The sequence below is a fragment of the Lepus europaeus genome, chromosome 9 (assembly GCF_033115175.1).
Source record: "Lepus europaeus isolate LE1 chromosome 9, mLepTim1.pri, whole genome shotgun sequence".
NCBI lineage: Eukaryota > Metazoa > Chordata > Mammalia > Lagomorpha > Leporidae > Lepus > Lepus europaeus.
The window spans coordinates 22684386-22702887 of NC_084835.1; the positions used below are offsets into that span (position 1 = coordinate 22684386).

Genomic DNA, 18502 nt, shown 5'->3' on the forward strand with positions numbered 1-18502 from the left:
ACACATTCTCCTGTGGTGTTGCAATACCCTGATTCACACTGAAGATTCTAAAACCAAGTGAAAAAAGGCCAACTAAAAATGCTTAAATTAAAGGGAAAAAATGAGATCGAATTAGATGATTAAATGAATTTTGAGAGCAAGAAATAAAAGACATTAGAGGACCTTTATAAAAATATTCAAATTAAAAATAATTCATGCTGCATTCTGTGCTCACAAAGGGAAAGGAGGTTCCATCAAGCCCTGCAGACACAAGAAGAAGCAGGTGGTTTGCTCAGGCATCGGCAGAAATAGGCCCCGAAGAACTACCCTCAGCTTCTTCTATATCGTGTCCAGGAAGGAAAAGCAAAGCTCTGCAAAATGCTGAAGGTTTTAGAAGTGTAACGGTGCTTAGGAAAGATCATTGGTCTGGTGTTGGCAGCAGCCCCAGTGTTGAGACACACTCTAGGCTTCTAGGAGGAGAAAAATAGAAAGGGAGGAGGAAGTAGGAGGGGAAAGAAAGGGCAAAAAAAGCACAGGTCATTAGTAAACAGCAAGTTCAACATAGCAAGATGCTCTTAAATGCTTTATATGCTTTCAGGACTATAGACAACATTTGGAAGGAAACAGAAACAGGAATTTTCAAAATGGCACTGAGCTACCCAGTCCAGTTAATGAGGGCCAAATTAGAATGAAGTCACAACATGCTCTAAAAACATGCACTTTTCACCCCTTCTAATTTCCTCCCCTAATGAATCATGCACATTTTCAGTAAAAATACCTGCTTTAATGAAATTAAGAGGTCAACATTCAAAACTCAAAGAACCCAGGTACAAAAACTAGATTCACCTAAGGGACACCTAAGAGGGGTCCAAGAGCAGAAAGACCCACTCTCATAAAGTCACTGGGCAGTGCATAAACAGCGATTTTTTTTGTCACAAGAGAAGCAAAAGTCTTGAGAAGTAAGGACCAAGCTGCATGTTTTCCCCTTTTTTTTTCTAAACTATTAAGAATTGGCAGTGAAGAATAACTGCTACACAAAGTTTGAGCCTCTTCTGTTCAGTCTTGATGGTAGTATTGACAGTTGTTTCCTTCCTGGATGAAAATGGCATCCAGTTTCTTTCTTTCTTTCTTTAACATGTATTATTCCCACATTTTTTAATGGCACAGTGCAATATTTCAACATGTGCATCAAGTATACTGAACACATTATGAAATTAGCATTTCCATTTTGTGGTCTTTTTCTTTATGTTCAGAGCCTATTGACTCTTCCTTCCGCATCCACTCTTTCAAAAAAACAGCTAACCAAATTGATCTTTTCCAACATGTCCTTCCCTTGATATTGACTTTTGGTTAAAGAAAGCTAAATTTACTCATTTAAATTAGTTTACAGCCAGGGCTGGAACTGTGTCGCAGCAGGTAAACCAACTTCCTGCAGTGCCGGCATCCCATACGGGCACTGGTTTGAGTCCTGGCTGCTCTACTTCGGATCCAGCCCTCCGCTGTGGCCTGGGAAAGCAGTAGAAGATGGCACAAGTCCTTGGGCCCCTGTACCCATGTGGGAGACCCAGAAGAAGCTCATGGCTTTGGACTGGCGTAGCTCTAGCCATTGTGGCCAACTAGGGAGTAAACCAACAGATGGAAGACTTTCTCTTTCTCTCTCTCTCTCTCTCTCTGCCTCTATGTGTAATTCCTTCAAATAAATAAATGATCTTTTTTAAAAAAGTTTATATTCAAGCCTCTTCTTTAATCAAGGGGACATTTGCATAATTTTTTAAAATCAAATCATACAAACAATTTTGTGTTCAGAGTAGACACTATATGGTCAATGTTACACACAAATAAGATTATCAAAGAAATATAAAAAAAATCAGCTCAGGGGCCGGCGCTGTGGCGCAGTGGATTAACGCCCTGACCTGAAGCACCAGCATCCCGTATAGGTGCTGGTTCGAGACCCGGCTGCTCCACTTGCTGTCCAGCTCTCTGCTATGGCCCGGGAAAGCAGTAGAAGATGGCCCAAGTCCTTGAGCCCCTGTACCCACATGGGGGACCAGAAAGAAGCTCCTGGCTCCTGGCTTCGGATTGCCCCGGCCGTTGCGGCCATCTGGGGAGTGAACCATCGGTTGGAAGACCTCTCTCTCTCTGCCTCTCCTCTCTCTGTGTAACTCTTTCAAATAAATGAATAAATCTTAAAAAAAAAAAAAAAAAAAAAAAGTTCTGCTAATTAAAAAAAAAAAATCAGCTCATCAAAATGGAAGACAAGGTAGCACTTCTGGTTGTCTCTAGTTTTTAAAGTAAAGGGTAGGAGCCGGCGCCGTGGCTCACTTGGTTAATCCTCTGCCTGTGGCGCCAGCATCCCATATGGGTGCCGGGTTCTAGTCCCGGTTGCTCCCCTTCCAGTCCAGCTCTCTGTTGTGGCCCAGGAGAGCAGTGGAGGATGGCCCTAGTGCTTGGGTCCCTGCACCCGCATGGGAGACCAGGAGGAAGCACTTGGCTCCTGGCTTTGGATTGGCGCAGTGCCAGCCGTAGCGGCCATTTGGGGAGTGAACCAATGGAAGGAAGACCTTTCTATCTCTCTCTCTCACTGTCTATAACTCTACCTGTCAAATAAAAAAATAAAATAAAAATAAAAAAATAAAGTAAAGGGTATCTAATTTTTGAGTTGCTAATAAGGATGTTAATGTCACTGGGTAAAACTATTACAACAAACAGAACCTAGTCATCAACAAATCTGAGGTATGAAGACATACTCAACATTTCCTAAGGTCACAGAATAAGCAGTAAATCCTGGAATAGCTGCTATTGCTAATACAATGATTTATGGAACCCTTAGAACTGAGATATTCTGTGGAAGATCACGGAATGGCTTTTCATGGCTGAGATATGTAGACATGAAGAGAAACCCCAAAGACACTGCACTTCTGTGAATCAAATGCTATGCCCCAGTTAAGAGTACGCTCTGCTGCAAAGAACAACATGCTTGATCATTAGAAGTCAACTCATTTGGGTCAACAGTGGCAGTGTGATTACAACTGCAGATTAAGTGCAAGTGCAGTCATTTTTAAAAAGAAAACACATGATTGTCACATTGGCTACATTCTAATGAGGTTTCTGTAGTACATCCCTATGAACTCCTGCTACTGCTTAGAGAATTTTGCTCCCTCAAAGATGGGTAGTGTGTGTGGAGGACAGGGGAGGGGTTGGTGCTGGTTATGAGGTGAGAAACCACAGAAAGGGGCTAGGAGATAAAAGCTATAAATTTCAAAACCAAAAGTTAAGAGAAAGATAAAGGAAAAACAAACTAAGGGCAAAAGAGAAATTAAAGAAATATTGGTCACAGGCTTCCTCACACTGAGCCTGTGTGCACTGAGGGTAGAGAGCTGTCTAAGAGTTGTAGCAGCCAATGTCTCCCATGCTTAGATGATGATTAATCTATACCTATAGGGGTACTTCAAAAAATTCATGGAAATGCACAGAACTATGCATGGATTTCAAAATTTTCTTGTACCAAAATAAATCTTTTACTTCCATTTTCCATGAACTCTTTGAAGTATCCTCTTCTAACAGTGTTTTTAAGGCGGCTCCAGCTTCTGTGTGGTACAGCAACAAATATTCAAGGATTATCACAAGAAGTTCATTCTTCCCTTCTACCATCGGAGATTTATACGGCAGATCAATACTCTCAGGAATAATGTAAGTCCTTCCACTAACAATCCTCTCAGAGGAGGCTATGAAGGTATTTGCTGTGAATGTTTCACCCACATATCTGGGGAATCCTGGGCACCACTTACCTGTAGTATCATTCCCTTCTATTCCATGATCACCGTTGGCTAGCACTGTTGGCTTAGAAGATGGAGAACCTGCAGCAATTACAAAGAATAATTACCTATCGTGAAAGAAAAACAAAAACATATTCAAGTATCACCTTCCTAGTTGAATTTCTGTCGCTCTTCATAGCTTAGAGCATAGAAAACTATTCAGAATTAAAAGATCCAATAAAAGGTAACCCAGGAGGCCAGAGTAGCGATGCAGCAGCTAAGTCACCACTTCTGAGCCAGCATCCCAAATGAGTGCTGATTGAGCCCCACATGCCCCATGACCAATCCAGCATCCTGCTTATTGCATGGGGGAAAGCAGCAAATTATGGCCTGATTGCTTGGGCCCAAGCCACCCATATGACAGACCCAAATGGAATCCCAGGTAAAGGGTGAACCACTGGATGTAATATGATATAACCAGGCAGTCCGCAAAAGTTTAGGTGAGTTGGAGTTCTTACAGCCTTGCAATGGAACTCTCTCTTTAACTGTTGGATTGATACTCCCACCTTCCTAGGATGTAGCTGCCTCATTGGGAACCAGGGTGCCTCATACAACCCTACTCCATTTGTAGTGATTAAGGTAATATTCCCAAACTCATAAAAGCGGCTGAAAGCTGGGTAGGAGTCTCTTTTTGCCACAGACCACATTTAGAAGCACCACTTTTGTTTTCTCTCTCTTTCATGGGCAGCCCTCACTTGTGCAGGAATGCATGTTTATTCATTCACTGTTAAGTAAATCCTGTTCCTATTTGCACATGTTACTAAGTCTCCTCTTAGAATTTTTATCTCCGTGGAGGACAAGAACCTAGACTGGAAATTAATATGCTTATTGCCCACATCAGATGGAAGATATCTCTCTCTCCCTTCCCTCCCTCCATGACTTCCAAATCAACTAATTGCTTAAAAAAAAAAAAGGAAACTCAGAACCAAAACATAGTCATTAATTTCCACATTGCCCAAGCTCTGTTATGTTCCACAGTACAAGAGAACCCTTCCTAAAAGCAAGCTTATGTCTTTTTTGTTCAGGAAATTGTCAGAGATTACCGTGAAGTTCAGTAAGGCCATAATCAAGCACCACAGGTTTAGCATCTTTATTCAAATCAAAGCCATTTCAAACTACTCCCACACAGGAAATTCAGGGTACCCAGAGTGCTCCTAGATGTATCACATGCAGATCACCAACAACACTTCTTGAAGCATGGGATTTCATTCTAAGGTGCTTTTTTTTTTCTTTTTAGATTTATTTATTTATTTATTTGAAAGTCAGAGGGGCCGACTCTGTGGCGCAGCGGGTTAATGCCCTGGCCTGAAGCGCCAGCATCCCATATGGGCGCCAGTTCGAGTCCCAGCTGCTCCTCTTCCGATCCAGCTCTCTACTATGGCCTGGGATAGCAGCCCAACTCCTTGGGCCCCTGCACCCGTGCAGGAGACCCAAAAGAAGCTCCTGGCTCCTGATCAGTAAAGCTCTGGCCGTTGCGGCCATCTGGGCAGTGAACCAGCAGATGGAAGACCTCTCTCTCTGTCTCTACCTCTCTATGTAACTCTCTTCGAAATAAATAAAATAAATCTTAAAAAAAAGAAAAAGAAATAAAGTCAGAGTTACACAGAGACAAAAGGAGAGGCAGACAGAGAAAAAGAGAAAAAGGTCTTCCATCTGCTGGTTCACTCCCCAACTGGCTGCCATGGCCAGAGCTGCCCCGATCCGAAGCCAGAAACCAGGAGCCAGGAGCTTCCCATGTGGGTGCAGGGGCCCAAGGACTTGGGCCATTTTCTACTGCTTCCCCAGGCCATAGCAGAGAGCTGGATCAGAAGTGGAGCAGCCAGGAGGCGAATCGGCGCCCACGAGATGCTGGAACTGCAGGAGGCAGCTCTACCCACTATGCCACAGTGCAGGCCCCTTCATTTTAAGTTATCTTAATAGGACACAGTTAGGTCTCTGATAATGACAGGATGCTAAGCATCTTTTCATGTGTCTATTTGCAATCCCTTTATTTATTTTCCTTGGTGAACTGAACGGTCAAGTTTTTGATTATTTTTCAATTCTTTTTTTTTTATCATTTTGAGATTCCTTTTGAATATCAGCCTTTTATCAGATGAGTTTTACAAATAGTTTCTCCCAGTCTTTAGCATAAAATATTTGTAGAAGAGCAACCCCAAGGAGAAAAAAGCTTGACCACTATACCATCATCAAGTTCACCCTGAACACTGAGTTGGCCAGGAAGAAGACAGAAGACACCAACACACTCAAATTCACTGTGGATGAGAAGGCCAACAAGCACCCAATCAAATGGGCTGTGAAGAAACACTATGATTTATATGTGGCCAAAGTGAGTTTCTTGGATCAGGCCTGAAGGAGAGAACAAAGGCATAAGTTTGACTGGTTCCTACTTATGATGCTTTGGATGTCCAATAAGAGGATGATCACTTAAACTGAGTCCATCCAGATGGTTAACTTTTATTATATATGTTTTTTCATCATTTGAAAAGAAATCTTTCTGGGGCCAGCATTGTGGTAAAGTGGGTTAAGTTGCTGTCTGTAATGCCAGCACCCGACATGGGCACCCACTCAAGTCCTAGCTGTTCCATTTCCAATCTAGCTCCCTCCATGCACGTGCGAGACCAAGATGAAGTTCCTGGCTCCTGTGTTCAGCCTGGCCCACCCCTAGCAATAGTGGTCATTTAGAGAGAAAACTAGCAGATGGAATCTCTCTCTTTTTCTGTCCCCCTCTCTCTAACTCTGCCTTCAAAATAAACAAATGAATATTAAAAATTTTTTAATAATTCAAGGTCACATGACTTCTTCCAGTTTCACTTGAGGCCTATGACACATTTGGAATTAAATTTTGTAATTTGTGCAAAATGTTGGTCTAGGTTTATATTTTTTTGTATATGGACATCTAATTTTTCAGCATCATTTGTTAAAAAGACTGCCTTTATTCTGCTGAAATGCCTTTGGTACTTTATGGAAGATCAACTGACTGTGATATGTATGTGTGGGTCTGTTTCTTGGCCTTCTATTCTGTCCCACTAATCTGTGAATCCACCCATTTGCCAATACCACACTGTCTTGGTTATTGTATCTGTACAGTAAATCTTGAAATAAGATAATCGGTCCTCCATTAAAAAATATAGATGAGATGTTATTTGTGCTTCTACTGAATACACAGTCTTGAGGATGTACAACATTTTTAAAAAGATTATAACTAACATTTCATCATAACTTGCCTAGATCTGCAGTCAGCCTGCTAACCCAAGACTTTCCCATAAATCATTCTCATGAATCTTACAGATAATTTCCATAAGATACAAATGAAAACCTAGAACATATGCTACTAAAATATAAATGAAAGATTATACTATGGAAAACAACTCTAGTCTCCACAAATCTAAGGCAGAAAACTTTCACACAAACTTCTCACTAAAGTGATCATTTATTCTGTTATCTCAGAAGTACAACCAAGAGAACAAACTAAAAGAACAAAGTAGACCAAAGAGAGAATATCAATGAACTGGAAAAGAGAAATAAAGGTATGAAAGGTAAGGTTTTTATTAACGACCCATTATGTAACATGTACTCTGCTAAGTCTTCCCAGATTGTATTTTACTTATTCAGAGACGCCACTATGCTATATCTCACATTTGGCATAAACAAATTCCTTTTCACCACCAAGGAACAAGCTTATATGACTTATCTTTCCTCACTCAAGAAATAATGCATATTTTTTAAAAAAGTCTGTTTTATTTTAAAATGCAGATTACAAGAGAATGAAAATTACAAAAATTGATACCCTCTTAAAACTATGAGAGTGACCAAAGCCTTTTGAAATTTTGGTATTAGTGTAGGAAAACAGATATTGTCACACACACCATTGGGGGAATATGAATTCAAACAACCTTTTATGGCAGTCCATCTATCACATTTGTAAATACCACCTTGAAAATCTATTTTTGGTATTTACTTCACCAAGTCACATAAAAATACACAAAAATGAATGTTTCTTATGGCATTGCTTTAAAGTAACAAATATTTACCGATGGATTCACAATGTAAGATAAAATACAGCCATCAAAGAAATGAAGTAGCTTTTGAGGTTTTGATAAGGGAAGATGTTAGGTCATAACAAGAAAAAAAAAAATAGGCCGGCGCTGTGGCTTAACAGGCTAATCCTCCGCCTTGCGGCGCCGGCACACTGGGTTCTAGTCCAGGTTGGGGTGCCGGATTCTATCCTGGTTGCCCCTCTTCCAGGCCAGCTCTCTGCTATGGCCCGGGAAGGCAGTGGAGGATGGCCCAAGTCCTTGGGCCCTGCACCCGCATGGGAGACCAGGAGAAGCACCTGGCTCCTGGCTTCGGATCAGCAAGATGCGCCAGCCGCAGCGGCCATTGGAGGGTGAACCAACGGCAAAAAGGAAGACCTTTCTCTCTGTCTCTCTCTCTCACTATCCACTCTGCTTGTCAAAAAAAAAAAAAAAAAAAAAAAAAAAAAAAAAGAAAGAAAGAAAAAGAAAGAAAGAAAAGAAAAAAAAAATAAATGCTAACATGGCATAGTAGCTTTATGAAAAAAAATACATAATCAAAAAAAAAAAATATATATACCAAACACCACTGCCAAAGGTAAAGGACCAGGATGCAGGAGCTGTGGGGAGGACACTCTCACAAACACAATGTCATCATTTAGTTGACTGCAGAACATGCTAAAGAATCCAAGATAAATGAAGATGGCAGACTGAGACACATGTCAGCTTCAACATACTACCACAAGTGTTAGAAAATAACAAAAAGATTATTAGATTAAAGCAATAAAAGATCTAGGAATCAAGAAGGGTGGACTCCAGTAGACGGGAAATTATGAGGAAAACCCAGGAAAATGGGAACACAAGGAAAAACAACAACAGCTCAAAGACGGTAAGGAGAGAAGCTAAGCTTAGAGGCAGCAGGACTGTTGGGTATTTGTTAGCAGCTGTAAGGCCATTCCTATCCCCTATGTTTACATTTCCGTATCCTCCCAATAGTCAGCCTTGTGTCAACTCATAGATGGATGAGAGAGACTAGATGCTCTGGCACAACCAGACACCAGCTCATCATGGTTCCACAATACCTGGAGTCAGGGAGCCCTCATTCCCAGAGGATTATATACTGGCATTGCACACCTGGCAGCACTATCCCATCACAGAATATTTTACACACAGACAGAGCTGCCAAATAACTAAGAAAAACTACTACTCCCAAAGATATCATATTCAGAGAATAAATACCACCCAAGTAAACAATGTTGATACAGCAAATAAAAAATTTTTAAAGATTTGTTTATTTTTAAACTCAGAGTTACAGAGAGAGAGAAAGAGATCTTCCATCTGCTGGTTCATTCCCCAGATGGCTGCAATGGCCAGGGCTGGGCCAGGCTGAAGCCAGGAGCCAGGAGCTTCATCTGGGTCTCCCGTGTGCGTGGCAGTGGTCCAAGCACTTGGACCATCTTCTGCTGTTTTTCTCAGGCCATTACCAAGGAGCTGGATTGGAAAAGGAGCAGTTGAGACTTGAAGTGGTGGCGCCCATATGGGATGATGGCATCACAAGAGGCTACCGCACACACCACGGCACAATGTCAGCCCTGTAATCCACAGTGGGTAGTCACAGCCTTTATTGCTGACATCTCATATGAGTGCTGGTTCAAGTCCTAGCTACTCCACTTCTGATCCAGATCCCAGCTAATGGCCTGAGAAAAGCAGTGGAAGACAGCCCAAGTGCTTGGTCCCCTGCCACCCATGTGGGAAACCCAGACGAAGCTCCTGGCTTCAGCCTGCTTCAGCCTCAGCACTTGTGGCCATCTAGGGAATGAACCAACAGATGGGAAGATATCTCTGTCTCTCCCATTCTCTGTAACTCTGATTCTCAAACAAATAAATCTTTTAAAACAATTTTTTAAAAGGAAAATAGAACACACCCATGAAATCAAAGCAAACCCTAAACAAAACAAAAAAGTGAATGATTTAATTATTTTTTATTTTTTTTATTTTTTTTATTTTGACAGGCAGAGTGGATAGTGAGAGAGAGAGACAGAGAGAAAGGTCTTCCTTTGCCGTTGGTTCACCCTCCAATGGCCGCTGCGGACGGTGCATCGCGCTGATCCGAAGCCAGGAGCCAGGTGCTTTTTTTCTGGTCTCCCATGCGGGTGCAGGGCCCAAGGACTTGGGCCATCCTCCACTGCCCTCCCGGGCCATAGCAGAGAGCTGGCCTGGAAGAGGGGCAACCGGGATAGAATCCGGCGCCCCAACCGGGACTAGAACCCAGTGTGCCGGCGCCGCAAGGCAGAGGATTAGCCTGTTAAGCCACGGCGCCGGCCTGTGAATGATTTAATATTTAACAAAGCCTTTTGCAAGTTAGATGGCTTCCAATTCTAGGAATCGGAAAAACAGAGATAATAATGGAACTGTCATCTAATAGAAAACTGAAGATAATTTTTATAATGTTGTACTATGATATACTTAGTGTAACAAAGTATTGAGAACTTTTTTTTTTTTTTTTAAATTTTTTGACAGGCAGAGTGGACAGTGAGAGAGAGACAGACAGAGAGAAAGGTCTTCCTTTGCCGTTGGTTCACCCTCCAATGGCTGCCGCGGCCGGCGCGCTGCGGCCGGCACACCGCGCTGATCCGATGGCAGGAGCCAGGGGCTTCTCCTGGTCTCCCATGCGGGTGCAGGGCCCAAGCACTTGGGCCATCCTCCACTGCACTCCCTGGCCACAGCAGAGAGCTGGCCTGGAAGAGGGGCAACCGGGACAGAATCCAGCGCCCCGACCAGGACTAGAACCCGGTGTGCCGGCGCCACAAGGCGGAGGATTAGCCTAGTGAGCTGCGGCGCCAGCCGAGAACATTCTTATAACAATGCTTTCCACTGACTATGATGTCTATAAAAATAATGAGACTAAAATTGCTAAATCCTATTTAATCCTAGAGAAAAACATTAATCTACAAACTCTTAATCTAATTGAGAAAAGTAATGGATTTCATCATCCCAGGAAAAACACTACAATCAAATTTAATCTTTATGGCTAGTAATGATTTATCAAAAATTATAATATTCATTTCTTTGAAATCTTTGCCCTATAAAGTTCTCAGAATGAACCACAAAGTTAGCCTCTCTGAGGAGATCCTTGCTTTACTTTTGCATTAAGTTACTATGATTATGAACTACTTTTCTTCTCTTTTCCAAAAAGAAATTATACAGTTACCCTTCAGTACCTGGAGGGATTGGCTCTAGAACAATACCAAAACCTTTATATGAAAGACAGTAGTATTTGCACATACCCTGACACATCCTCCAGTATACATTAATCCATCTCCACATTACTGTACTTTTTAGAGACTAACAACAGGAAAAATGTCTGCACATATTTAGTATGAGATTCAACCATCCTAGGCCTATTATGTATTAAATCCACAACTGGATCTGTAAAATCGTAACTCATGGCAATGAAGGCCTGAATGAATTTTCAAATCAAAGTCAAATGACAACTATTTTTGCAAAGTTTCAAACTGTTTATGGATATAATTCCCTAAATATGATCACTAAGACCAAAAGCGAATTTAGGATTAGACATTTATACTTTCAGAAATAACTACCACTTTGGTTTACAGACACAATTGCTTGTTAGTCTGTACATTCATTACCACAACCCAAACCTGAGCAACATGATTTCAGTTCAGTTTAACAATAAATAAAACTATTTCAATTCAGTTTAAGAAGCAGTGACTGCACAACTCACTTGATCTGCTTTGCTTTTTTTTTTTTTTTTTTAAAAAAAGATTATTTATTTATTTGAGAGGTCAAGTTACAGACAGTGAGAGGGAGAGAAAGTCTTCCTTCCGTTGGTTCACCCCCCAAATGGCCACAAGGCTGGAGCTGCGCCGTTGATCTGCTTTTCTCCGTGGTTCTCTCCTGCCATTTGTCCCACATACCACTTTTCTCTTTGATTTCTGGTAAACTAAACAAAAAGTATTTACCAAGAAGAAAAGGAAAAGAAAGGGACTGGGCTGGGCTGGTTAAAGGGAGAGGGAATGAAATTCAGGAAATAGTCTTAGAAGCATACATCTAAATCCAGTTTGCAAGGACCACAGAATGACACTTTTAGCAAAAGCTATTTAAATTAACCTCTGTATTGTATCTTCTGACCAGAACTCCAGACTTGAACCCAGTACCCTATTCTTCTCCTCTTGGATGACAAGCAGAAAATGTACACTGAAAACATCCTAAGCTGAGTCTTGAAAGGCAGAGTTACATAGAGAGGGAGAGACAGACACCGAGACCGGTATCTTTGATTAGCTGGTTCATTTCCCAATGGACACAATGGCTCAGCCAAAGCCAAGATCTCCAAACTCCATCGAGGTCTCCCACATAGGTGGCAGGGAGACTGCAAGCACTCAAGGCCATCTTCCTTTGCTTTCCCAGGAACATTAGCAGGAAGCCGGATCAGAAGTGGAGCAACAAAGACAAACCGCATAACTGCATTGCAAGAGCAAGCTTAACCTGCTGTGCCACAATGTTGGCCCCCTAAGTTGAATTTCTTATGTACCCTCAAATCCTACTCCTTCTGTAGTCTTCTCCACTTCAAGTAATGGCAGGTTTTTTTCCTTTCAGTTGCTCAGGCTAAAATTCATAGAGTAATTCTAACATCATTTTTGGCAATGTTAGAGCAGTTCTGGAAGCATGATATGGGTTAAATTCAGATAAGTGAATGGGAGGAAAGTGGGTGGAGACAAGTAGTAGATACATCAGTTTCAAAGAAGGAGCAAAATAAAAAGATTACATGGAAATGGGATTGAGCTAAGATCTTTTTCTTAAAGATTTATTTACTTTTGAAAGAGCTACAAAGAAGAAGAGACAGAGAGAAAAAGAGATCTTCTATCCTCTGGTTCACTCTCCCAAATAGACCCAATGGCCAGCACTGGGTCAAGCCAAAGCCAGGAGCCAAGAGCTTCATCTGGGGGCCAGCGCTGTGGCGCAGTGGGTTAAAGCCCCAGTCTGCAGCGCCAGCATCCCATATTCTGGCTGCTCCTCTTCCAACTCAGCTATCTGCTATGTTCTGGGTAAGCAGTAGAAGATGGCCCAAGTCCTTGCGCCCCTGCACCTGCATGGGAGACCTGGAAGAAGCTCCTGGCTCCTGGCCTCGGATCAGCTCAGCTGCAGCTGTTGCAGTCACTTGGGGAGTGAACCGGTGGAATGGAAGCTTGCTCTCGTTCTCTCTCGCTCTCTCTGGCTCTACCTCTCTAACTCTGTCTTTCAAATAATCAAAATAATTCTTAAAAAAATAAATAATTAAAGAGCTTCATCTGGGTCTCCCACATGGATGCAGGGACCCAAGCACTTGGGCCATCTTTTGCTACTTTCCCAGGTACATTAGCAGGAAGCTGGATCAGAAGTGGAGCAGCCAGGACATGAACTGGTACCCATACAGGATACCAGCCCAGCAGGAAGCAGCTTTACCTGCTACATCACAACACTGGCCCCCAATTTTTTTTAAATATCAAGATATTTTTAATGATGGAATATTACAAATGATTCAGTTGAATGAAAGGAAGTGATAACGCTACAGTCAAATAACTACGACTGTAGTGCCCTTGGATGACAGCAGGGGCAGCTCAGTCACGCGAACAGCAGCAGAGTATGAGGACACTGACAAAGGTAGCATAGGAGGAGGTATGTGATGATTCTCTTTTGATTGAATACATTGATCCTCTGTTCTAAAAGTCATCAGCTAAGAAAATGAGCAGGAGAGGACCCACGCTGTGGCATAGTTGATAAAGTCACCACCTGCAATGTCGGCATCCCATATGGGTGCATGTTCGAGTCCCGGCTGCTCCGCTTCCGATCCAGCTCTCTGCTATGGCCTGGGAAAACAACAGAAGATGGCCCAAGTCCTTGGGCCCCTGTACCTGCATGGGAGACCTGGAAGAAGCTCCTGGCTTCAGATAGGTGCAGCTCCGGCCATTGCAGCCAATTAGGGAGTGAACCAGTGGAAGGAAGACCTCTCTCACTCTCTCTCTCTCTCTCTCTGCCTCTTCTCTCTCTGTGTAACTCTGACTTTCAAATAAATAAATAAATCTTAAAAAAAAAAAAAAAAGAGCAGGAGGACAAGTGTCAGAAGTTTGTTAACAGAAAATATGAGTTTTCCATGACGACTCTCCAAATTCATGCAAGCAAATGGCAGAGCCCTGACCACCATCTTGCTTATTTTCAAGCTCATGGGGCACTGACAGCAGACAACCCACGAGAGGCCTTAGTATGCAGGTAAGGATTTGACAGTGAGCTTGGATTGGCAGTCAACGTAGAAGACAATAGAAGCACCAAACAGAAACTCTTAGAGGAGAAAGAAGTTAATAGGCATGGCCGGCGCCACGGCTCACTAGGCTATTTCTCCGCCTGCGGTGCTGGCACCCCGGGGTTCTAGTCCCGGTTGGGGTGCCGGATTCTGTCCTGGTTACTCCTCTTTCAGTCCAGCTCTCTGCTCTGGCCCAGGAGGGCAGTGGAGGATGGCCCAGGTCCTTGGGCCCTGCATCTGCATGGAGTGCAGGGAGAAGCACCTGGCTCCTGGCTTTGGATCAGCATAGCTCGCCGGCCGTGGCAGCCATTTGGGGGGGTGAACCAACGGAAGGAAGACCTTTCTCTGTGTCTCTCTCACTGTCTAACTCTGCCTGTAAAAAAAAAAAAATGCTCTTAAAACATACTTTCCAAAATCAGTAGCAGAGTCCCTCAAGTCTGTGCTCTTTATCAAAAAGAAATAAGACTCTTACTTACTGACTGAACGTGTCAATATGTCTAAGGAATTTGCCTTTTGAGTTAAATAAGTATATCTTTCATGTCAAAAAAAAAAAAAAAAAACCCACACACCACTACCTATGAGACATTAAATCAAGTAGAAAGTTTGTTCATGAAAATAATTTGGCTTCACAGAAAGAACATGGTGTTTAGAATCATTAAGACATAGGTTCAGTTTGAGGTTTGGCAGTTGCTGACTAAATGAACAAATGCAACTCCTCCAGGCTTTCCAAGTCAATGTAGCCTCACCTGGAAAGTGGGATTAAATGTAGTAATATAGGAGGCAGTATTTTGTAAGAAAATGCTAACAACTATTATTCTCATTGGTAACTGTAAACTGACAATAGGTTTATAAATCTACAGACTAGTTAGAAATTAACTATAAAGTGACCATCTTATGAAAACACTGAAATTAGCTTACTCTGGCCTAACATAAAATCCTTTTTATTTGTTTTATTTTAATAGCAGAACAACAGAGACAGAGATCTTCCATTTGCAGGTTCACTCCCCAAATGGCCACAACAGCCACGGCTGGGCCAGGCCAAAGCCAGGCGCCAGGAGCGTCTTCCAGGTCTCCCATGTGGGTACAGGGGCCCAAGCTTTTAGACCATCTTCCTCTTCATTCCCAGACACATTAGCAGGGAGCAGGATCAGAAATGATGTAGCTGGCTCTCGAAACAATGCCCAAGTGGGATGTTGGCATCACAGGCAGTGGCTTTACTCGCTACACCATGCCAGCCCAGAACATATAATTCTTGGTTAAACAATATCACCAGATTCAAAACTGATCCACTCATATTTGTGATGGCTAAGACAGGAACAAACAACCCAGGGTAGGCTTTTGGTGTAGTGGTTAAAACACTTTGTGGAATGCCTACATCCCATATTGCCATGCATGAGTTCAAGTCCCAGCTCTGTTTCCAAATCCAGCTTCCCATTAATGCTTACCACGGGAAGCAGCAGATGACAGCTCAAGGAATTAGGACTCTGCTGCCCATGTAAGAAACCTGGATTGAGTTCCAAGTCCCTGACTTCAGCCTGGTCCAGTCCCAGTTGCTGTGCCCATCTGGTAAGTGAATCAACATATGGAAGATTTCTCTGTTTCACTCTCTTTCAAATAAAATGAAAATAAATGAACATAAAATATAAGTCCAGGAGACAATAAAAACAATATTAAAACATAAAGATAACAAGGTTTTAGAGTAGGAAAAAGGCCTGCATACTTCTCTGCTAGGTAAGATGTGCTGGACCCTTATCACTGGAATGCAGCCCATTACTGGGTAAGTCCTAATTCAAAAGATGCTGTACTATGTTCTCTAATTAATTTTCCCAAGAGTATCTCCAACACATGAAAACTTTAAAGCTAAACACATACAACACTGGAAAATAGCACATATTTCTGTAATGACAGTCTCTGAGTTACAGAGACATTCAAATTCACTCTTTTTAATCCAACCCCCCCAAAACCCCCACACAAAATTTAGAAGTTCCCTCCCATAGCTCACAAAGTTAGTAGGGAGGAAATAACAAGAAGCTGTGAGAAAGACCCATAGTGGGTCAGTTCGGGGCAAAACCAGAAAGGATTCCACATAGTCTCTCACTACAAGGGTACCCTCTAGAACTTAAATCATTCTCATATCAACACTGCCCTCTGGTGTCCACGAAGGTAGGCTGCAATGCTTGACAAAACAAGGGCCCAGCCAGCTAAACAGAGAAATTCTGAAATACCTAGTTAGTTACCATTTTTCCAGGGCAACTTAAACCCTTTCCCCTCCGTTACTATTTCCCAGTTGTAGAGATGCTTCCAACTACCTGCGAATGCTTGTTAAAACAGATTGCAGGGCCAGACACCATTTTTGAAGCAAAAAGAGAAAGAGAAAAAATTCTTTCTATATTTAAAAAAATAAAGTATTTGGGAGCCAGTGCTGTGGCACAGCAGGTTAACCCTCTGGCCTGAAGTGCTGGCATTCCATATGGGCGCTGGTTCAAGACCCAGCTGCTCCACTTCCAATCTAGCTCTCTGCTTTGGCCTGGGAGAGCAGTAGAAGATGACCCAAGTCCTTGGACCCCTGCACCCACGTGGGAGACCTGGAAGAAGCTCCTGGCTTCAGATAGGCACAGCTCCCATTGTGGCCAACTGGGGTGTGAACCAGCGGATGGAAGACTTCTCTCTCTCTCTCTCTGTAACTCTGACTTTCAAATAAAAAAATTAATGTTAAAAAAAAAAAGAAATTCAATTAAAAAAAAAAACTATTTGGAGGCTGGTGAGAGAGGGAGAGACACAGAGAGTATGATCTTCGATCTGCTAGTTCATTTCCCAAATGGTCACAATGGCCGGGGCTGGGTCAGGCCGAAGCCAAGAGCCAGAGTCTTCTTCCAGGTATTCAACATAGGTCCAGGGGCCCAAGGACTTTGGTCATCTTCTGCTGCTTTCCCAGAAATATTAGCAGGGAGCTAGATCAGAAGTTAAGCAGCAGCTGGCGCCGCAGCTCCTAGTCCCAGTTGGGGTGCCAGATTCTATCCCAGTTGCTCCTCTTCCAGTCCAGCTCTCTACTGTGGCCCAGGAGGCAGTGGAGGATGGCCCAAGTCCTTGGGCCCTACACCCGCATGGGAGACCAGGAGGAAGCACCTGGCTCCTGGCTTCGGATCGGCGCAGTGTGCTGGCTGTACCAGCCATTTGGGGGGTGAACCAATGGAAAAAGGAAGACCTTTCTCTCTGTCTCTCTCACTATCTAACTCTGCCTGTCCAAAAAAAAAAAAGGTTAAGCAGCTGGAACTCAAACTGGCACCTATATGGGATGCTGGCATTGCACGTGGTAGCTTAACATGCTATACTAAAATGCCAGCCCAAAAAAGATACTTGTAAATACCCATAAGCCAAAGAGAAACTCTCAAAGGAAATTAGAAAAATATTTAACTAGATGAAAGTAAAAATATAGCATATCATACAAAAATCCATGGGATGTAGCTAAAATTGTGATTAAAAGGTAACGTGGAACATTAAATGCTCATTTAGAAAGAAAAAATGTCTCATATCAATTATCTAAGTTGCCACCTGAAAAAATAAGAAAGCATAAATCAACTCTAAGTAAACAGAAAGAAAGACATAGTAAAGATATGAGCAGAAATTCAAAGACAACAGGAAAAAAAAAAAAAAAAAACAATGACACCAAAAACTGGATCTTTAAAAAAAAATCAAAATTGATAAAGTGCTCTCTAGACTTAGCAAGAACACAAATACCGATATAAGGAATAAAACAAGACGATGTGACAACAGATCCTACAGCTGGTAAAAGAATAAGGTAATCTTAAAATTTTTACCTCTATTAATTTGACAACTTAGTACAAAAAGACCAATAAATTCTTGAGAGATACAAACTACCGGCCGGCGCCGCGGCTCACTAGGCTAATCCTCCACCTTGCGGCGCCGGCACACCGGGTTCTAGTCCTGGTCGGGGCGCTGGATTCTGTCCCGGTTGCCCCCCTTCCAGGCCAGCTCTCTGCTGTGGCCAGGGAGTGCAGTGGAGGATGGCTCAAGTCCTTGGGCCCTGCACCCCATGGGAGACCAGGAGAAGCCCCTGGCTCCTGCCATCGGATCAGCGCGGTGCGCCGGCCGCAGTGCACCGGCCGCGGCAGCCATTGGAGGGTGAACCAACGGCAAAGGAAGACCTTTCTCTCTATCTGTCTCTCTCTCACTGTCCACTCTGCCTGTCAAAAAGCTTAAAAAAAAAAAAAAAATCCTGAGGAGAGATACAAACTACCAAAACTTACTTGAGAAGAAACATATTCTGAACAATTAAAAAAAAACTGAATTTCTAATTTAAAAAGTTGACAAGAAAAATTTCAAGTCCTGATGGCTTTAACCAGTGATTCTATCAAACATTTTTTTTTTTTTTTTTT

The 18502-nt window shown here is 42.6% G+C and overlaps 1 protein-coding gene across 1 annotated transcript in view; it reads right to left on the reverse strand.

Annotated features, from left to right (window-relative positions):
- MAP4 (microtubule associated protein 4) overlaps positions 1-18502 on the reverse strand; it is a 183612-nt gene that overhangs the window by 90107 nt on the left and 75003 nt on the right. The window contains 1 exon segment of the mRNA XM_062200753.1: positions 3768-3836. Coding sequence (XP_062056737.1) covers positions 3768-3836 — 69 coding nt within the window.